The sequence below is a fragment of the Hylobates moloch genome, unplaced genomic scaffold (assembly GCF_009828535.3).
Source record: "Hylobates moloch isolate HMO894 unplaced genomic scaffold, HMol_V3 SCAFFOLD_10, whole genome shotgun sequence".
Classification (NCBI taxonomy): Eukaryota; Metazoa; Chordata; class Mammalia; order Primates; family Hylobatidae; genus Hylobates; species Hylobates moloch.
The window spans coordinates 8846037-8861406 of record NW_026652285.1 but is presented as its reverse complement, the minus strand read 5'-3'; the positions used below and the strand labels follow the sequence as shown (position 1 = coordinate 8861406).

Here is a 15370-nt window from a genome sequence, read left to right as displayed (position 1 = left end):
TGGTGGTTCACGCCTGTAGTCCCAGAACTTTGGGAGGCTGAGGTGGGCGGATCATGAGGTCAGGAGTTCGAGACCAGCCTGGCCAACATGGTGAAACCCCGTCTTTACTAAAAATACAAAAATTAGCCAAGCATGATGCTGTAATCCCAGCTACTCAGGAGGCTGAGGCAGGAGAATCACTTGAACCCGGGAGGCAGAGGCTGCAGTGAGCTGAGATCATGCTACTGCACTCCACCCTGGGCAACAAGAGCAAGACTCTGTCTCAAAAAAAAAAAAAAAAAAGAAGAAGAAAAAGAAAAAGAGTCTGGCTGGGCACAGTGGCTCACGCCTGTAATCTCAGCACTTTGGGAGGCCAAAGCGAGAGGATCACTTGAGTTCAGGAGTTCAAGGCCAGCCTGGGCAACATGATGAAACCCCATTTCTATAAAAATTAAAATAAAAAAATAAAACCCACAAAAATTAGCCAGGTATGGTGGCATGTGCCTGTAGTCCCAGCTAGTTGGGAGGCTGAGGTGGGAGGATCATGTGAGCCCGGGAGATTGAAGCTGCAGTGAGCTGTGATAGCGCCACTGCACTTCAGCCTGGACAACAGAGTAAGACCCTGTCTCAAAAAAAAAAAAAAAAGAGTCTGTACACGCTTGTGACCCTGCAAAGACCTGAGACAAATATGCTTCTCTGCTGCTCAGAGCACAAAGCCCCACCAGCTGATGTGTTGTTATTTCAAAGTCAGAATAACCCACACCTTGGCCTCTGCGGCCAGAGTGAGAACAGCAGGCATCTCTTGGATGGATCTTGCTCCTAATATTTAGGCACTTGGTTTTTCTAGAGCTCATTAAAACATAGATTTCAAAAGGTGATGGAAATAACTTTACCTGGGAACGAGATGGTTTCCCCACCGGCCATAAATTCCCGTCTCTCATACTTAGCTCGAATCCATTGTTCCTTTAAGACCCTGAAAAGAGAGAGCCTGAGGTCAGCTGCCAGCTGCGTTTGATGCATTCTCTTTTTTCTTTTCTTTTCTTTTTTTTTTTTTTTTTGAGACAGGATCTCACTCTGTTGCTCAGGCTGGAGTGCAGTGCTGTGATCACGGCTCACCGCAGCCTCGATCTCCTAGGCCCAGGCGATCCTCCCACCTCAGCCTCTTAAGTAGCTGGGACCACAGGCAGGCGCCACCACACCCAGCTAATTTTTAAATTTTTGTAGAGACGGCGGTCTCCCTATGTTGCCTAAGCTGGTCTTGAACTCCAGGGCTCAAGCGATCCTCCTGCCTCAGCCTCCCAAAGTGCTGGGATTACCACCATGCCTGGACTGATGCATTCTTTTCCAAGACCCTGCAGCTGAGGGTGGGAACATCACAGCAGTGCCTCACTGCCTGCTCCAGCTACCTAGGATTCCTCAGCCTCAGTACTGTTAACATTCGGGGTTGGATATTTCCTTGTTGTGTTGTCTAATGGGTTGTCTCATACTCCACGGAATGTTTAGCAGCATTTCTGGCCTCAACCCATTAGATGCCAGTAGCACCCCCTCCCCAGTTGTGGCACCCAAAAATGTCTTCAAGCACTGCCAAATGTCCTCTGGGGGAAATAATTCTCCCAGTGGGCTATAAGAGAACCACTGAGTTGTTCCAATCCCAGTATCAGCTCTCTAGGTCAATGAGACAGATACTGGCTCCCCTGGACCATCTACACTGCCTGCTCCCACTGTGTGTTCATGAGCTTAGGCAGGAGAGTCCAGGAGCCTCTTCCTGTACCTGCCCATGAAGTCTGGGCAGGCTACACTGGACAGAGCAGTCGTCTTGGGATCCGACCACCTGGGACCTGGTCTCGCTCTATCATTTATCCACCGTGTGACCATGAGCAAGTTACCCAACTCCTCTGAATTTGGGGAATGGGCCGCTATTGTTATACTAACTTAGCCCTCAGGGTTGTTGAGACGTTTAAATGTATATAAAGGGCCTAGCACCTACTCAGCACATAGGAGGTGTTTAATGTGACCTCAATCAGAGATTGTCATCCATGAGTCCTGCAGAAAAGCCACGCAGCCGAGAGTGGAGTTATTTTAATTGTTTGGTTCCCGCTCACCTTTTCCAGGGAAATGTTCCAAGGTACATATGACCTTACCCCGTAGCCACAGGAATGACTTAGAGTTGGGCATCTGGCCCAACCTGGTCGTTCAGAGCTCTTTGCTGCTCTGGGCTGTGTGGACCGAGAGGGGCAAAAGTGAAGGAGAGATTGATGGAGCTTTCTCCAGAGTCACGCTGGAAGGTATAGCCTGGCACCTGCTTGTGGCCTTGCTGTCAGCTGTGTGAAGGAAGCCTGGCTGAGAGAAAGAGGAAAGAGAGCCAGACAGAGTGTGAGAGACCTGATGGTGTTTGGGCTCCTGGCTGGGCATGGTAACTCATGCCTGTAATCCCAGCACTTTGGGAGGCCGAGGCAGGCAGATGGCTTGAGCTCAGCTCAGGAGTTTGAGACCAGCTTGGGCAACATGACGAAACCTCATCTCTACAAAAATAAAAACAAACAAAAATACAAAATTTAACCAGGCATGGTGGCATGCACCTGTAGTCTCAGCTACTTGGGAGGCTGAGGTGGGAGGATCACGTGAGCCGAGGAGGTTGGGGCTGCAGTGAGCCGTGATTGTGCCACTGAACTCTAGCCTGGGCAACAGAGTGAAACCTTGTCTCTATATTTAAAAAAGAAAGAAAAAAGAGAGAGAGAGTCATTCCTAGTGCACAGCCCACAGATCATTGAGGAGAATCACCTGGCCCACCATGAGGGTGCAAACCCTGGGACACAAGATCAGAGCAGGGAGAAGGAATGGAGACCAAGGGCCACCCGTCTTGGTCCTGGAGGTGGCCATTAGTACTCAGATAAAAAGGGTTAAAGTGCAGGGCTGCTGCTGGAGTCATGGCGAGTAATGTCTGTGTAGTGCCAGCAGGAAGCCTAGCACAGAGCCGGTGTTTACTGAGCGCTTGGAGCAAAGGGCAGAGTGGCAGCAGCAAGCCAGGATGAGACAGGCCCTCTCAAGTTGAGCCAGCACACCCCACAGCTGGCCATGGACAGGTATCATTCTGAAGCAGACACAGTGAAATGGATTCAAACCAGTGTGTCGGGTGGCATGTGAAAGGTTCTACGTAAGTTATCTCATGTAATCTCTACAAGTATGCTATGATGCAGGCATCATTGTCTACATTTCAGAGATGAGGATGTTGACAATCAGAGAATTTTGCTGACTTGCCCACGTCCTCACAGCTGGGTCACAGTAGAGCTGGGAAACAAAACTGAGGTCTTCCAAGTAGAAAGCTGTGCTTCCCCAGCCACTCCAGAGTACATTACTAGCTCTTAATTGTCTAAGCACTGAGAAATTACAAGACCACTAGGTATGGTTATATAGTCTGTGTACCGCCCAGAAGCACCTTGCTGAGGCTCGGCAGCTGAAATGCAGCTGCTTTCTGTTTGCCAGACATACCTGCTATGAGGCTGGGTCAGCCTAAAGGGATTCCTTCTCCCCATTTACACAAGGCACTGTCTAGCAGCCCTGATGGCGAGTCTAAGTCCCTGGGAAGGAGTCACAAGCTCAGGCAGTCAGATCTGCAGAGGTCCAGGGCCACTAGGTACCAGTGCCACACTAACCCTCATCTCCAGGGGACCTGAACCCTCCTGCTGCTTCAAAGCCCCCCTCTCATATTGAATTATCCCAGTGCCATGATACAGTCACCCAGGCCCTGGTGTCAGACAGGCTAGACCAGTTTTGCCTCCACAAACCTCAGGTTTTTTCATCTATAGCATAGAGATAATAGCAGTACTTGTAGGGTCGTTGAAAGAATTAAATACATGCACATAAGCATTTTGCACAGGGCCTAGTACTTAAAAAAGCTCAATAATATTAGCAGCTACTTTTTTTTTTTTTTTTTTTTTGAGACAAAGCCTCACTCTGTTGCCCAAGCTGGAGTGCAGTGGCGTGGTCTCAGCTCACTGCAACCTCCACCTCCTTGGTTCAAGTGATTCTCCTGCCTCAGCCTCCTGAGTAGCTGGGACTACAGGCATGTGCCGCCACACCCAGCTAATTTTTTTATTTTTAGTAGAGACCGGGTTTCACTATGTTGGCCAGGCTGGTCTTGAACTCCTGGCCTCAAGTGATTCACCTACCTCGGCCTCCCAAATTGCTAGGATTACAGGCATAAGCCACCGCATCTGGCTTTATTTTTTTATTTTATTTTACTTTATTTTACTTTATTTATTTTACTTTATTTTACTTTATTTTACTTTATTTTACTTTTTTATTTTACTTTATTTTACTTTATTTTACTTTATTTTACTTTATTTTACTTATTTATTTTATGTTATGTTATGTTATGTTATGTTATGTTATGTTATGTTATGTTATTTGAGTCAGGCTCGTTCTGTTGCCCAGGCTGGAGTGCAGTGGCGTGATCTTGGCTCAATGCACCCTTCGCCTACAGATTCAAACAATTCTCGTGCCTTAGCCTCCTGAGTAGCTGGGACTACAGGCATGAGCCACAGCATCCAGCCAGTAGCTACTTTTTTTTTTTTTTTTTTTCTAATGCTAGGTCTCACTCTGTTACTCATACTAGAGTGCAGTGACACATGCGATCCTAGCTCACTGCAATCTGGGCTCAAGCAATCCACCCACTTCAGTTTTCCTAGTAGCTCAGACTACAGGCATGTGCCACTATGCTCTGGCTAAGTTTATTTTATTTTATTTTTTGTAGAGACAGGGTCTTGCTATGTTGCTCGGGCTGGCATTGAACTCCTATCTTCAAGCGATCCTCCCACTTCAGCCTCCCAAAGTGCACTGGCCATTGTGCCTGGCTGTTATTCTTATTTTTATGGTTATTATTTAGGGATCTGCAGCTCAGGCAAGTTGTTTAGAGCCAACCCGAGCTTAGGTGGCAGAGCCCTAGACATATTTCTCTTTTCTTTTTTTTTTTTTTGAGACGGAGTCTTGCTGTGTTGCCCAGGCTGGAGTGCAGTGGCGCCATCTCGACTCACTGCAAGCTCCGCCTCCCAGGTTCACGCCATTCTCCTGCCTCAGCCTCCCGAGTAGCTGGGACTCCAGGTGCCCGCCACCACGCCCGGCTAAATTTTTTTTGTATTTTTAGTAGAGACGAGGTTTCACCATGTTAGTCAGGATGGTCTCGATCCCCTGACCTCGTGATCTGCCCGCTTTGGCTTCCCAAAGTGCTGGGATTACAGGCCTGAGCCACCGTGCCTGGCCAGCCCTAGGAATATTTCTCTAAAGGAAGTAGCTGAAACACACTTGGTCTAGTAAGATACCAGTGTTTACCCCCTCTATCAAGTTAGGCATCATCTGTAAGCTACAAGAATGTCACAGGCAGAGATCATAGAGAAAAATCATAGAGATCATAGAGAGGCGGAGATCATAGAGAAAAATCATAGAGATCATAGAGAGGCGGAGATCATAGAGAAAAATCATAGAGATCATAGAGAAAAATCCTCCATTTAAGAGCTGTGGAAACTGAGGCCCAGAGAAAGGAAGAGACACGCCCAAGCAAGAGAGGCAGAAAGAGGCTTATACCAGTCTTCCCATGTGCTCTCTGTGATGGTATCCAGTGCTTTCCTGGATCTACCTGCTGACCAGGCCCATAGAAGAGACCACCACAGATGAAGGCACCAAAGATGGAGAGGGCGAGGAGGTGGAACCAGGACAGCCCCCTCACCCAGTCCCTAAGGAATCACCCACTCACAGGCAGTCGTTGGCCTGGGGGATGTAGTGGAAAGCTGGGACTCTGGCTTCGAACTTGGCCTTCACACGGAGGTTTCCATTGTGGGTCATAAACTGCAAGACAACAGCAACCTGAGGTAATATTAGAACTTGAAAAAACATGAAATGAAACTATGAGGCCACTGACAGGCTGAGTCAGAAGAAACTGCCTCCAAGAAGGAGATGTCCCACCGGGCTTGGTCATCCATACTGCCGGGAAGCCCCAGCCTGTAACAATCATGGGCAGATATAACCATGCCTCATATGGGTACAGGACTCCACAGTGCTCACACATCAGCTCGCTGGGTCCTCTCAGCCGTTTTCATATCACTGTACTCATTTTACAGATGAGTCAACTGAAGCTCAGACGGGTTAGGTTACTTGTTCAAGGAAACACAGCTATAAGTGGAGAACTGGGATTCGAACCCAGACCTGACTCCAAAGCTCATATTCTTCCTATCATGCCTTCCACAGATGGCCAGGACCCCTAGCAGCCCTGAAAGTCTGCAGGTGATAAATGTACCTGGAGAATGGAAGAAGTGGGTGCTGGCCTCATGGAGTGCATAGGCCAGGATGATTAGTAGAGCCCTTTGGCACCCAAGAGACCCAGAGGCTGATGCACCAAAAGTGGCCCTGGCAGCAGTGGCATAGCTAGGGTGAGGGCAGAAGTGGGAAGAAACACCAGGTTTTTAATTCACATCGCTTGGGCATCTCCTTTGCAGGAGAGGAGCACTGCTCCTCTTCCACTCTGCAGGGGCCACTAGGCTGTGTTGCCAGCTTTGGATCCCAACAGAGCAGGATTCAAATCCTGACTGCCATTTATTTGATGAGTGACCCTTGGAATCTCACCTGTAAAAATGAAGAAAATGGCCAGGCACAGTGGCTCACACCTGTAATCCCAGCACGGTGGGAGGCCAAGGCTGGGGATCACTTGAGGTCAGCAGTTTGAGACCAGCCTGACCAACATGGTGAAACCTTATCTCTACTAAAAAAAATAGAAAAATTAGCCGGGACACAGAAAGGTGAGGCAGGATAATTGCTTGAACCCGGGAGGCAGAGGTTGCAATGAGCCGAGATTGGGCCACTGCCCTCAAGCCTAGGCAATAGAGCGAGACTCTGTCTCAAATAAATAAATAAATTAGCCAGGTGTGGTGGTGCACGCCTATAACCCTAGCTACTTGGGAGGCTGAGGCACAAGAATTGCTTGAACCCGGGAGGAGGAGGTTGTAGTAAGCCAAGATCACACCACTATGCTCCAACCTGGGCAACAGAGTGAGTGAGACTCCGTCTCAAAAAAAAAAAAAAAGAAAAGAAAAGAAGAAGAAGACGGAAGAAGGAAGAAGAAGAAGAAGAGGAAGAGGAGGAGGAGGAGGAAGAAGAAGAGGAGGAGGAGGAAGAGGAAGAAGAAGAAGAAGAAGAAGAAGAAGAAGAAGAAGAAGAAGAAGAAGAAGAAGAAGAAGAAGAAGAAGAAGAAGAAGAAGAAGAAGAAGAAGAAGAAGAAAATATAACAGAGGGCTGGGCGCTGTGGCTCACACCTGTAATCCCAGCACTTTGGGAGACTGAGGCAGGTGGATCACCTCAGGTCAGGTGTTCGAGACCAGCCTGGCCAACATGGCGAAATCCCATCTCTACTAAAAATACAAAAAATTAGCCAGGCATGGTGGCGGGTGCCTGTAATCCCAGCTACTCAGGAGACTGAGGCAGGAGAATCGCTTGAACCCTGGAGGTGGAGGTTGCAGTGAGCCGAGATCGTGCCACTCACTGCACTCCAGGCTGGGTGACAGAGTGAGACTCCATCTCAAAAAAAAAAAAAAATGCTGGGCGTGGTGTCTCACGCCTGTAATCCCAGCACTTTGGGAGGCCGAGGCGGGTGGATCACCTAAGGTCAGGAGTTTGAGACCAGCCTGACCAACAGGGTGAAACCCTGTCTCTAGTAAAAATTCTACTAAAAATACAAAATTAGCCAAGCATGGTGGTGCACGCCTGTAATCCTAGTTACTCGGAAGGCTGAGGCACAAGAATCGCTTGAACCCCAGAGGCAGAGGTTGCAGTGAGCCAAGATCGCACCATTGCACTCCAGCCTGAGCACCAAGAGTGAAACTCCATCTCAAAACAAAAAACAAAAAACAAACAAACAAACAAACAAAAACAAAGAAAAAAGAAAATATAACATGGGAGTTATAAGGTGCAAATAAAATCCTTCAGGTTTATGTGCTGGTTTACTGGTTTCCAGCCTTTCTCCCGCACTAGAATGCAAGCTCTGTATGGCCAGGGACCTTATCTTGTTCATTGTTCTCTCCCAAGACCCAGCACTTAGTAAGGTCACACTAAAGCCTCCAGTCCAGTGCTGTCTAGCACAGTACCTGGCACAGAGTGGGCATTCAGTAAATGTCAGCCTGCTTCCCCAATAGTCCTGGAAACCCTCAGCCAACCCGCACAGTGCAGAACTGCCTGCTCTCTGGAGGTTTTCTGACCAAAATGCAATTACCATGCAGGCTGAGGGTATCCTCCACCCCCAGAGGGCAGGAGAGCAAAGTGGTCCTCTTTCTGCCTAGGGGGAAAGGAGGAGGACTTTAGACCACGAATCGGGTTATTTCCCTTCAAACCAGTCCAAGACTTCACTAATGATAACAGCAACTTTTTTTTTTTTTTTTTTTTTTTTGAGGCAGGGTCTCACTCTCACCCAGGCTGGAGTGCAGTGGTGCAATCTTGGCTCATTGCAGCCACACCCTCACAGGCTCAGGTGATCTTCCCACCCCAGCCTCCCAAGTATCTGGGACAACAGGCGCATGCCATCACACCCAGCTAATTTTTGTATTTTTTGTAAAGACAGAGTTTCACCATGTTGCCCAGGCTGCTCTTGAACTTCTGGGCTCAAGCAATCCACCAGCCTCAGCCTCCCAAAGTGCTGGGATTATAGGTGTGAGCCACCACACCTGTACAACAGCAACTGTTAACTGACTACTTTCTTTGTGTCTGGACTGAGCCTACAATCATCTTCACAGCAGTGCTGTGAAATTGGTGGTAGTGGCCAGGCACAGTGGCTCACGCCTGTAATCCCAGCACTTTGGGATGCCGAGATGGGTGGATTACCCAAGGTCAGGAGTTCGAGACCAGCCTGACCAACATGGCAAAACCCCGTCTCTGCTAAAAATTAATACAAAAATTAGCTGGGCATGGTGGCGGGTGCCTGTAATCCCAGCTACTCAGGAGGCTGAGGCAGGAGAATTGGTTGAACCCCAGAGGCAGAGGTTGCAGTGAGCCGAGATTGGCCATTGCACTCCAGCCTGGGCGACAAAAGTGAAACTCCGTCTCAAAAAAAAAAAAAGGAAGAAAGAAAAAAAGAGAAATGCTGGTGGTATCCCTTGAATACAGATGTGGAAACTGAGGGTCCACAGCTAGGTCTCAGTACCTAGCTCAGGGCCTCCCAGCTTATAGGTAAGTAAATGATGGCCAGGAGCGGTTCAGGATGGTTCAGGCTTGTAATCCCAGCACTTTGGGAGGCCGAGGCGGTGGATCGCCTGAGGTCAGGAGTTCGAGACCAGCGTGACCAACATGGTGAAACCCCGTCTCTACTAAATACAAAAAAATTAGCCGGGTGTGGTGGCGGGCGCCTGTAATCCCAGCTGCTTGAGAAGCTGACGCAGGAGAATTACTTGAACCCGGGAGGCAGCGGTTGCAGTGAGCCAAGATTGCTCCACTGCACTCCAGCCTGGACAACACAGCGAGACTCCGTCTCAAAAAAAAAAAAAAAGTAAGCAAATGATAGAGCCAGAATTTGAACTCTGGGCCTCTGTCTAAGCTGCTATCTTATAGGCTGTGTTTCCTCTGGCTAGACTTGCCCCTCTCTGGTTCTCAGTTTCCCTCTCTGTAGAATGGGAGCCCCCTGCCCGCTGCCTCCACTCCAGCCCTGCAGTTCCATGGCTCTCCACGGGCATGCCTTTCTACCTCCACAATACTGTCGTCCCAGAAGTCAAGTCGCACGGATTTAACTCTGCTGATGTCAGGGAAGTTACGGTGGACGCCGCAGCAGTTGAGACAGATGAAGATCCCCAGCTTGTAAGAGGCCCAGTCGGGATCTGCAGGGGGTGAGGCAGGAGAGGAACTGAACGGAAAGCGCGGTGAAGAAACCAGGGCTGGGCTCGGGGCGCTGGGGCAGGCGGGGCGCCCCTTCTCCCACCTAAGGCGAACTAAGCGGCCAGCCTGGCACCTTCTGGTTAGCCCACCGGCCGCTGCGCGGCGACCGGGGTGAAGATCCTGGAGGCAGTTCAGGGCTCGGGGAGAGAGTCTGAGGCGGCGCGATGTGGAAGTGACGGGACTCAGAGGGAACCGAGAGGAGGGCGCGGGGGGCGCACCGCGGGGCTCGGCGCGGAGCTGCAGGTGGGGAGGCTGAGTTAGGGGGCCCTTGGCGTCCGCAAGGTGGGGCGCTGGGGAAGCCTTCGGGGGGCGTCTGGGAGCGGACAGGGAGCACAGGACTGTCGGCGGTCTGGGCCCGACGTCTAGCCCTTGCTGGGATGTCTGAGTCCGAGGGCGTGGGGCGCGCCTGGGTGCGCAGACATTGAGAACCCGGACTCGGGCGGTCGGGTGCCTGGCCGGGGAAGAGGGCGGGACCGGCAGGGCTCCAGGCTGCCGGCTCTGGTGTCGGGGTCCAAGCACGTGGGAAGATGCGCGTCTGGTCACGCGAGGGGAGCAGAGCCTGGGCTCTGAGGGGCCGGGGCAGGGTGCGGAGACGGCCCTCGGGGCTCGGGCGAGAGGTTCACGGTGTGGGTGGGAGGGGTCCAGGCCCGCAGGTGCCACGTCTGGGTCCAGCGGGGGCCGAGGGCAGGACCTGGTGGGGCCGAGGGGAGGAGTCGGGTGGGCCTGGGGTCCGGCCGGGGGTCTCGCGCTGCCCGCGCCGCCGCGCCCTTACCTGCCGCCCCGCAGTCGGCGCAGTGCCCGTTGCCTGTGTCCGGCGCCCGCAGCAGCTCCAGCAGCCGCTTCTTGTTGCGCTCGCGATCGCCCATGGCCGGCCCGGCGGGCTCAGCGGGGCTCAGCCCATGGCCCGTGCGCTCTGCCCGGCAGGTGGAGAGGGACCCGGCCGCGGCGCCTCAGCCAGGCCCGGGCGGCCGCCAGCCCCGCCCCGCCCCGCCCCGCCCCGCCAGGACTGTCCGCCCCTCCCTCTGCCGGTCCAGTCGGGCCCCGAGCTCCGCCGACGCGCGGGGAGGGACAGGAGTACGTAACTTGGAGTCTAACACACTGGCCCGAGATCAAATCGTGGCCTGTCACTTGGTAGCTGCGAGACTGTGGACAACCTATTCAACATCTCTGGGTCTCAGTTTCCACGTCTATGAAAGAGGAACAAGGGCATATGTCTGCATCTCAGCGCTTCTTGGAAACTTAACCAGAATCTAACTTCTGTTAAAGCGTTCTGTTGGCCGGGCGCGGTGGCTCACGCTTGTAATCCCAGCACTTTGGGAGGCCGAGGCGGGCGGATCACGAGGTCAGGAGATCGAGACCACGGTGAAACCCCGTCTCTACTAAAAATACAAAAAATTAGCCGGGCGTGGTGACGGGCGCCTGTAGTCCCAGCTACACGGAGAGGCTGAGGCAGGAGAATGGCGTGAACCCGGGAGGCGGAGCTTGCAGTGAGCCGAGATTAAAAAAAAAAAAAAAAAAAAAAAAAAGCGTTCTGTTAATGTAAGATCTTACATCTATTTGGAGACGTATTTATATGCAAATGCCACCTCCTCAGGAAGCCCTCTGTGATACCCTGCCTGGAGTAATCTTTCCAGCCTCTGGGCCTCCAAGAATACTGTTGTAGTATCTGTCCATTCCTTTTGGCCCTGAGCACTTTCTATCTACCTTGCATCACGGGTATTTATACACTTGTGTTAATTCCACTCTCTGACCCCGGACACATACACATGGCCACACCAGGGAGTTTGACGTCAGCAGTTTTATGTCTGTATTCCATATTGCTCCTATAAATGATACCTGCACATTTTTAGAAGTCCAACTAATAGTTGCATGATTTTGTTCACCGGAAAAGTGTGGTTTCACCAAGGTGGACACAGCCAGGCACTTTAACCTGTGAAGTTCCATCACCGTGAGGTGAAGGCAGGGTGTAGGTGGTCTTAAATGTGGGCATTTCGTTAATCCTCTTTCCCTCTCCCCCATCTCTTCGTTACTCCTTGACATCATCTTCAATGACTCACGGGCCTCCTGGTGAAATACATACTGTACATACTTGCCATCTCCTCTGTAGGTTAATAATACCTTAATGCACACAGATGCATGAAACCATATGCATATGATAGACAGGTGTTAACCTTCAGGATAAAATCAGGTTTCCATCCTGGTGAATTGCAGCTGATGTTCTAGCTGACCTGCCCACACTCCCATTCAACATACATGCGGGCGCAAGCACACACGTGCACACACACGCATAGCAATATGGTGTAATGGAATTAATTCAGGAATCCAGAAATTCAGGCTTTAAATGTTGACTCCTTCATTTCCACGTTTCCCAACTGTTCGTCTCTGGGCAAGTTCCTTCACTTCTCTGAGCCTCCAAATCCTCAACTGTAAAATGGAGAGTGTAAGATCCACTAATAGGGTCATTGAAATGGCACAAAGAAACCCTCCAAACATGGTGGCCTCCTTGCCTCCCCTGCCCCTATGGTCAGCTTGTGGAATTGTCGCTTGGAATGCTGTGTGTGATTCCTGTCATCCCTGTGGTGGAGGAGGTCAAGCCGCCAGGACTGAACAGGAAGGGAGGGTGGAGAACATTACCAAGAATAGCCAGCCATGAGGGGGTCTTGCCTGTGAGCGGGTGAGGCCTAGCCCAGGAGCAGCCACAGAGGAACCAGTGAGAGAGTCAGCTGGGGTCAGGGGGCATGGGGCTGTTTATTAAACAGGCTGAAAGATGATTCATTTCCGTTGCTTCAGATGAAAAAAGGGACAGAAATAAATCTCCCAGGAGAAAGATGGGAAAGGCAACTTAAGGTATGAAGGCAGAGGAAAGAGGGAGAGAGGGAGAAGAGGAGACAAGCTAAGGACATTTCTCCTCTGCCCAACACTGGGGCAAAATTGTGATGTTGGGGGTGCTTCCTCGGCACCCAAGCCTTCCCCAGTCTGTGCTCCTTCTCTCCTCTGACACCGTAAGTCTCACTGCCACCTCCCTGCGGGTCCCACAAAAGCCAACCCAGTTCTAAGTAGGCTCTGGTTGAATTTTAGAAATTTAAAAAAGAAAAAAGATAGCCAATCCAAGAGAAAATATAGTACCTCATTCATAGTGAGGAGCCAGAGATTGAGAGATTCCTTTAGTTTCCCCTATTCCCTTCCTTATTTCTGGAGGTTCCCATCAAACAGCCTTAATGGGCATTTCAGGCATCCTCAGAGCAAAACAGTGTACTCTGGTATTTTGTTTATAATGCTTTCTTTTCTTGTCCTTTCTTTCTTTTCTTTCTTTTTTTTTTTTTTTTTTTTTTTTTTGGTGGTGGTGGTTGTAGGACAATGCTAATGAACAATTATTGAGTGTTTTTTTTTTTACAAGAGCTTCACGCATTTGATCATATTTTAGCTTCATGACACCCTCAGAAGGCAGCATCATATCAGGCCACTTTGCAGAAGAGAAAGCTGAGCCTCAGAGGATTTAAGTTACCCAAGGTCATGGAGCCAAATAAGAAGCGGAACAGGGCCTAAATCCAGATCTCCTACTGTGGCTCAGTCAGTCCCAGGTGAGTTCGTGAGACCTTCTCCCTTTAGTGCATTCTGGACTTTTTTTTTTCTTTTTTTTACTTAAATTGTGGTTCAGTTAATAACGTTGCTCCAAAACAAACAAACAAACAAACAAGCAAAAGAAAGAGAAAGAAAAAATATAAATTAAAAAATTGTGATAAAATCTAAACACAAAATTTGCCATTTTAACCATTTTTTTCTTTAGAGACAAGGGTGTCACTTTGTCACTCAGACTTGAGTGCAGTGGTACAATCAGAGCTCACTGCAGCCTTGAATGCCTGGGCTCAAGTGATCCTCCTGCTTCAGCCTCCTGAGTATCTGGGATTATGGGAGCGTACCACCAAACCCAGCTAATTTTTTTATTTTTCTATTTTCGCAGAGACAGAGGCTTGCTTTGTTGTCCAAGCTGGACTCCAACTTCTGGCTTCAAACAATCCTCCAGCCTCAGTCTCCCAAAGCTTTGTGATTACAGGCATGAGCCACCATGACCCACCCATCTTAATCATTTCTAAGTGTACAATACCATGTCATCGATTACATTCAATTATATTCACAATGTTGTGCAATTATCCCCAATATTTTAACAAATATTCAATTGACAAAGAAAGACTGTGTATATTCAATGTGTACATGATTTGACATATGTGCACATTGTGTGATGATTCCCACAGTCGCGTTAATGAGCACATCCATCCCCATCCTTAGATCCCCAGAATTCTTCTTATAATTGAAAGTTTGTACCCTATATTTCCTCCACTATTTATTTCCAAAACTTTTGCATCATCCTAAACAGAAACTATAGCCCCGGTCTGGGCAACACGGTGAAACCCTGTCTCTACAAAAATTACCAAAATTAGCTAGTTGTGGTGGCGCGTGCCTGTAGTCCCAGCTACTCAGGAGGCTAAGCTGGAACGATTGCTTGAGTCCAGCTGGCAGAGGTTGCAGTGAGCCACAATCGCGCCACTGCACTCCAGCCTGGGCAACAAAGTAAGACTCTGTCTCAAAAATAAAACAAAACTCTGTAGCCCACTCCTGGGTACTGGACATTATGAAAATTGAGCTCAGCTTCTGTGCTCAGGACCCAGAAGCTGCTTCTAAGTGAAGAGGACCATGCCAAAGGCTGTCATGACCAAGGTGGACACTGAGCACTGTGACCCAGGGTTTGAGGGACAGGATGGGTCAAAGCACCCTCTCTAAAGGGCTCAGTCAATACAGCAGATGCTGGAGTGAGGGAACAATTTGGGCCGTGGAGCAGAATGTCCTTTGTAAATAAAGCTCCCAGGGTGCCACTAAGCAGCAACATCTAGCCCTGTTCTCAGGTCAGTCTTTGTCCAGCCAAGCCAAGCCACAGCAGGTCTGGAAGAAAGCCCTCAACCACATTCCCAGGAACAGCCTCAAGATCCCCACTCAAGATCTTCAGGGAATAGAACACAATTCCTTTGAAAATTAAATAATTGGCTGGGCACGGTGGTTCACGCCTGTAATCCCAGCACTTTGGGAAGCCGAGGTGGGCAGATCTCCTGAGGTTAGTTCAATACCAGCATGGTCAACATGCTGTCTCTACTATTTTAGTCTCTACTAAAAATACAAATATCAGCCAGGCATGGTGGTGGGTGCCTGTAATCCCAGCTACTTGGGAGGCTGAGGCAGGAGAATTGCTTGAACCTGGGAGATGGAGGTGGCAGTGAACCGAGATTGTACCACTGCACTCAGCCTAGGTGACAGAGCGAGACTCCATCTCAAAAAACAAAAACAAAAACAAACAAAAAAATTAAGTAATTATGTTTATTCGCTTTAGAATTAAAAAAACTATATTATAGGAAATTTGAAAAATACAGTAAATAAAGAAAAAACCACCACCCACAATTATGGCCACCATTTATTCTGGGATTGCAGTGCGCCAGAC

General features: G+C 49.6%; 1 protein-coding gene across 2 annotated transcripts in view; it reads right to left on the bottom strand.

The window, feature by feature from the left end:
• ADAP2 (ArfGAP with dual PH domains 2) overlaps window positions 1-10818 on the bottom strand; it is a 28251-nt gene extending 17433 nt beyond the window's left edge. The window contains exons 1-4 of one of the 2 annotated variants that reach the window (XM_032162922.2): window positions 10655-10818; window positions 9694-9824; window positions 5729-5820; window positions 873-952 (exon numbers count right to left, since the gene is read on the bottom strand). In XM_032162922.2, coding sequence (XP_032018813.1) covers window positions 873-952; window positions 5729-5820; window positions 9694-9824; window positions 10655-10748 — 397 coding nt within the window. In that variant the 5' untranslated portion in view covers window positions 10749-10818. Of the gene's footprint in view, window positions 1-872; window positions 953-5728; window positions 5821-9693; window positions 9825-9955; window positions 10040-10654 lie in introns of those variants that run through there. The other variant, XM_058445969.1, reaches the window with a different exon arrangement.
• Between the last annotated feature and the right edge of the window lie 4552 nt (window positions 10819-15370).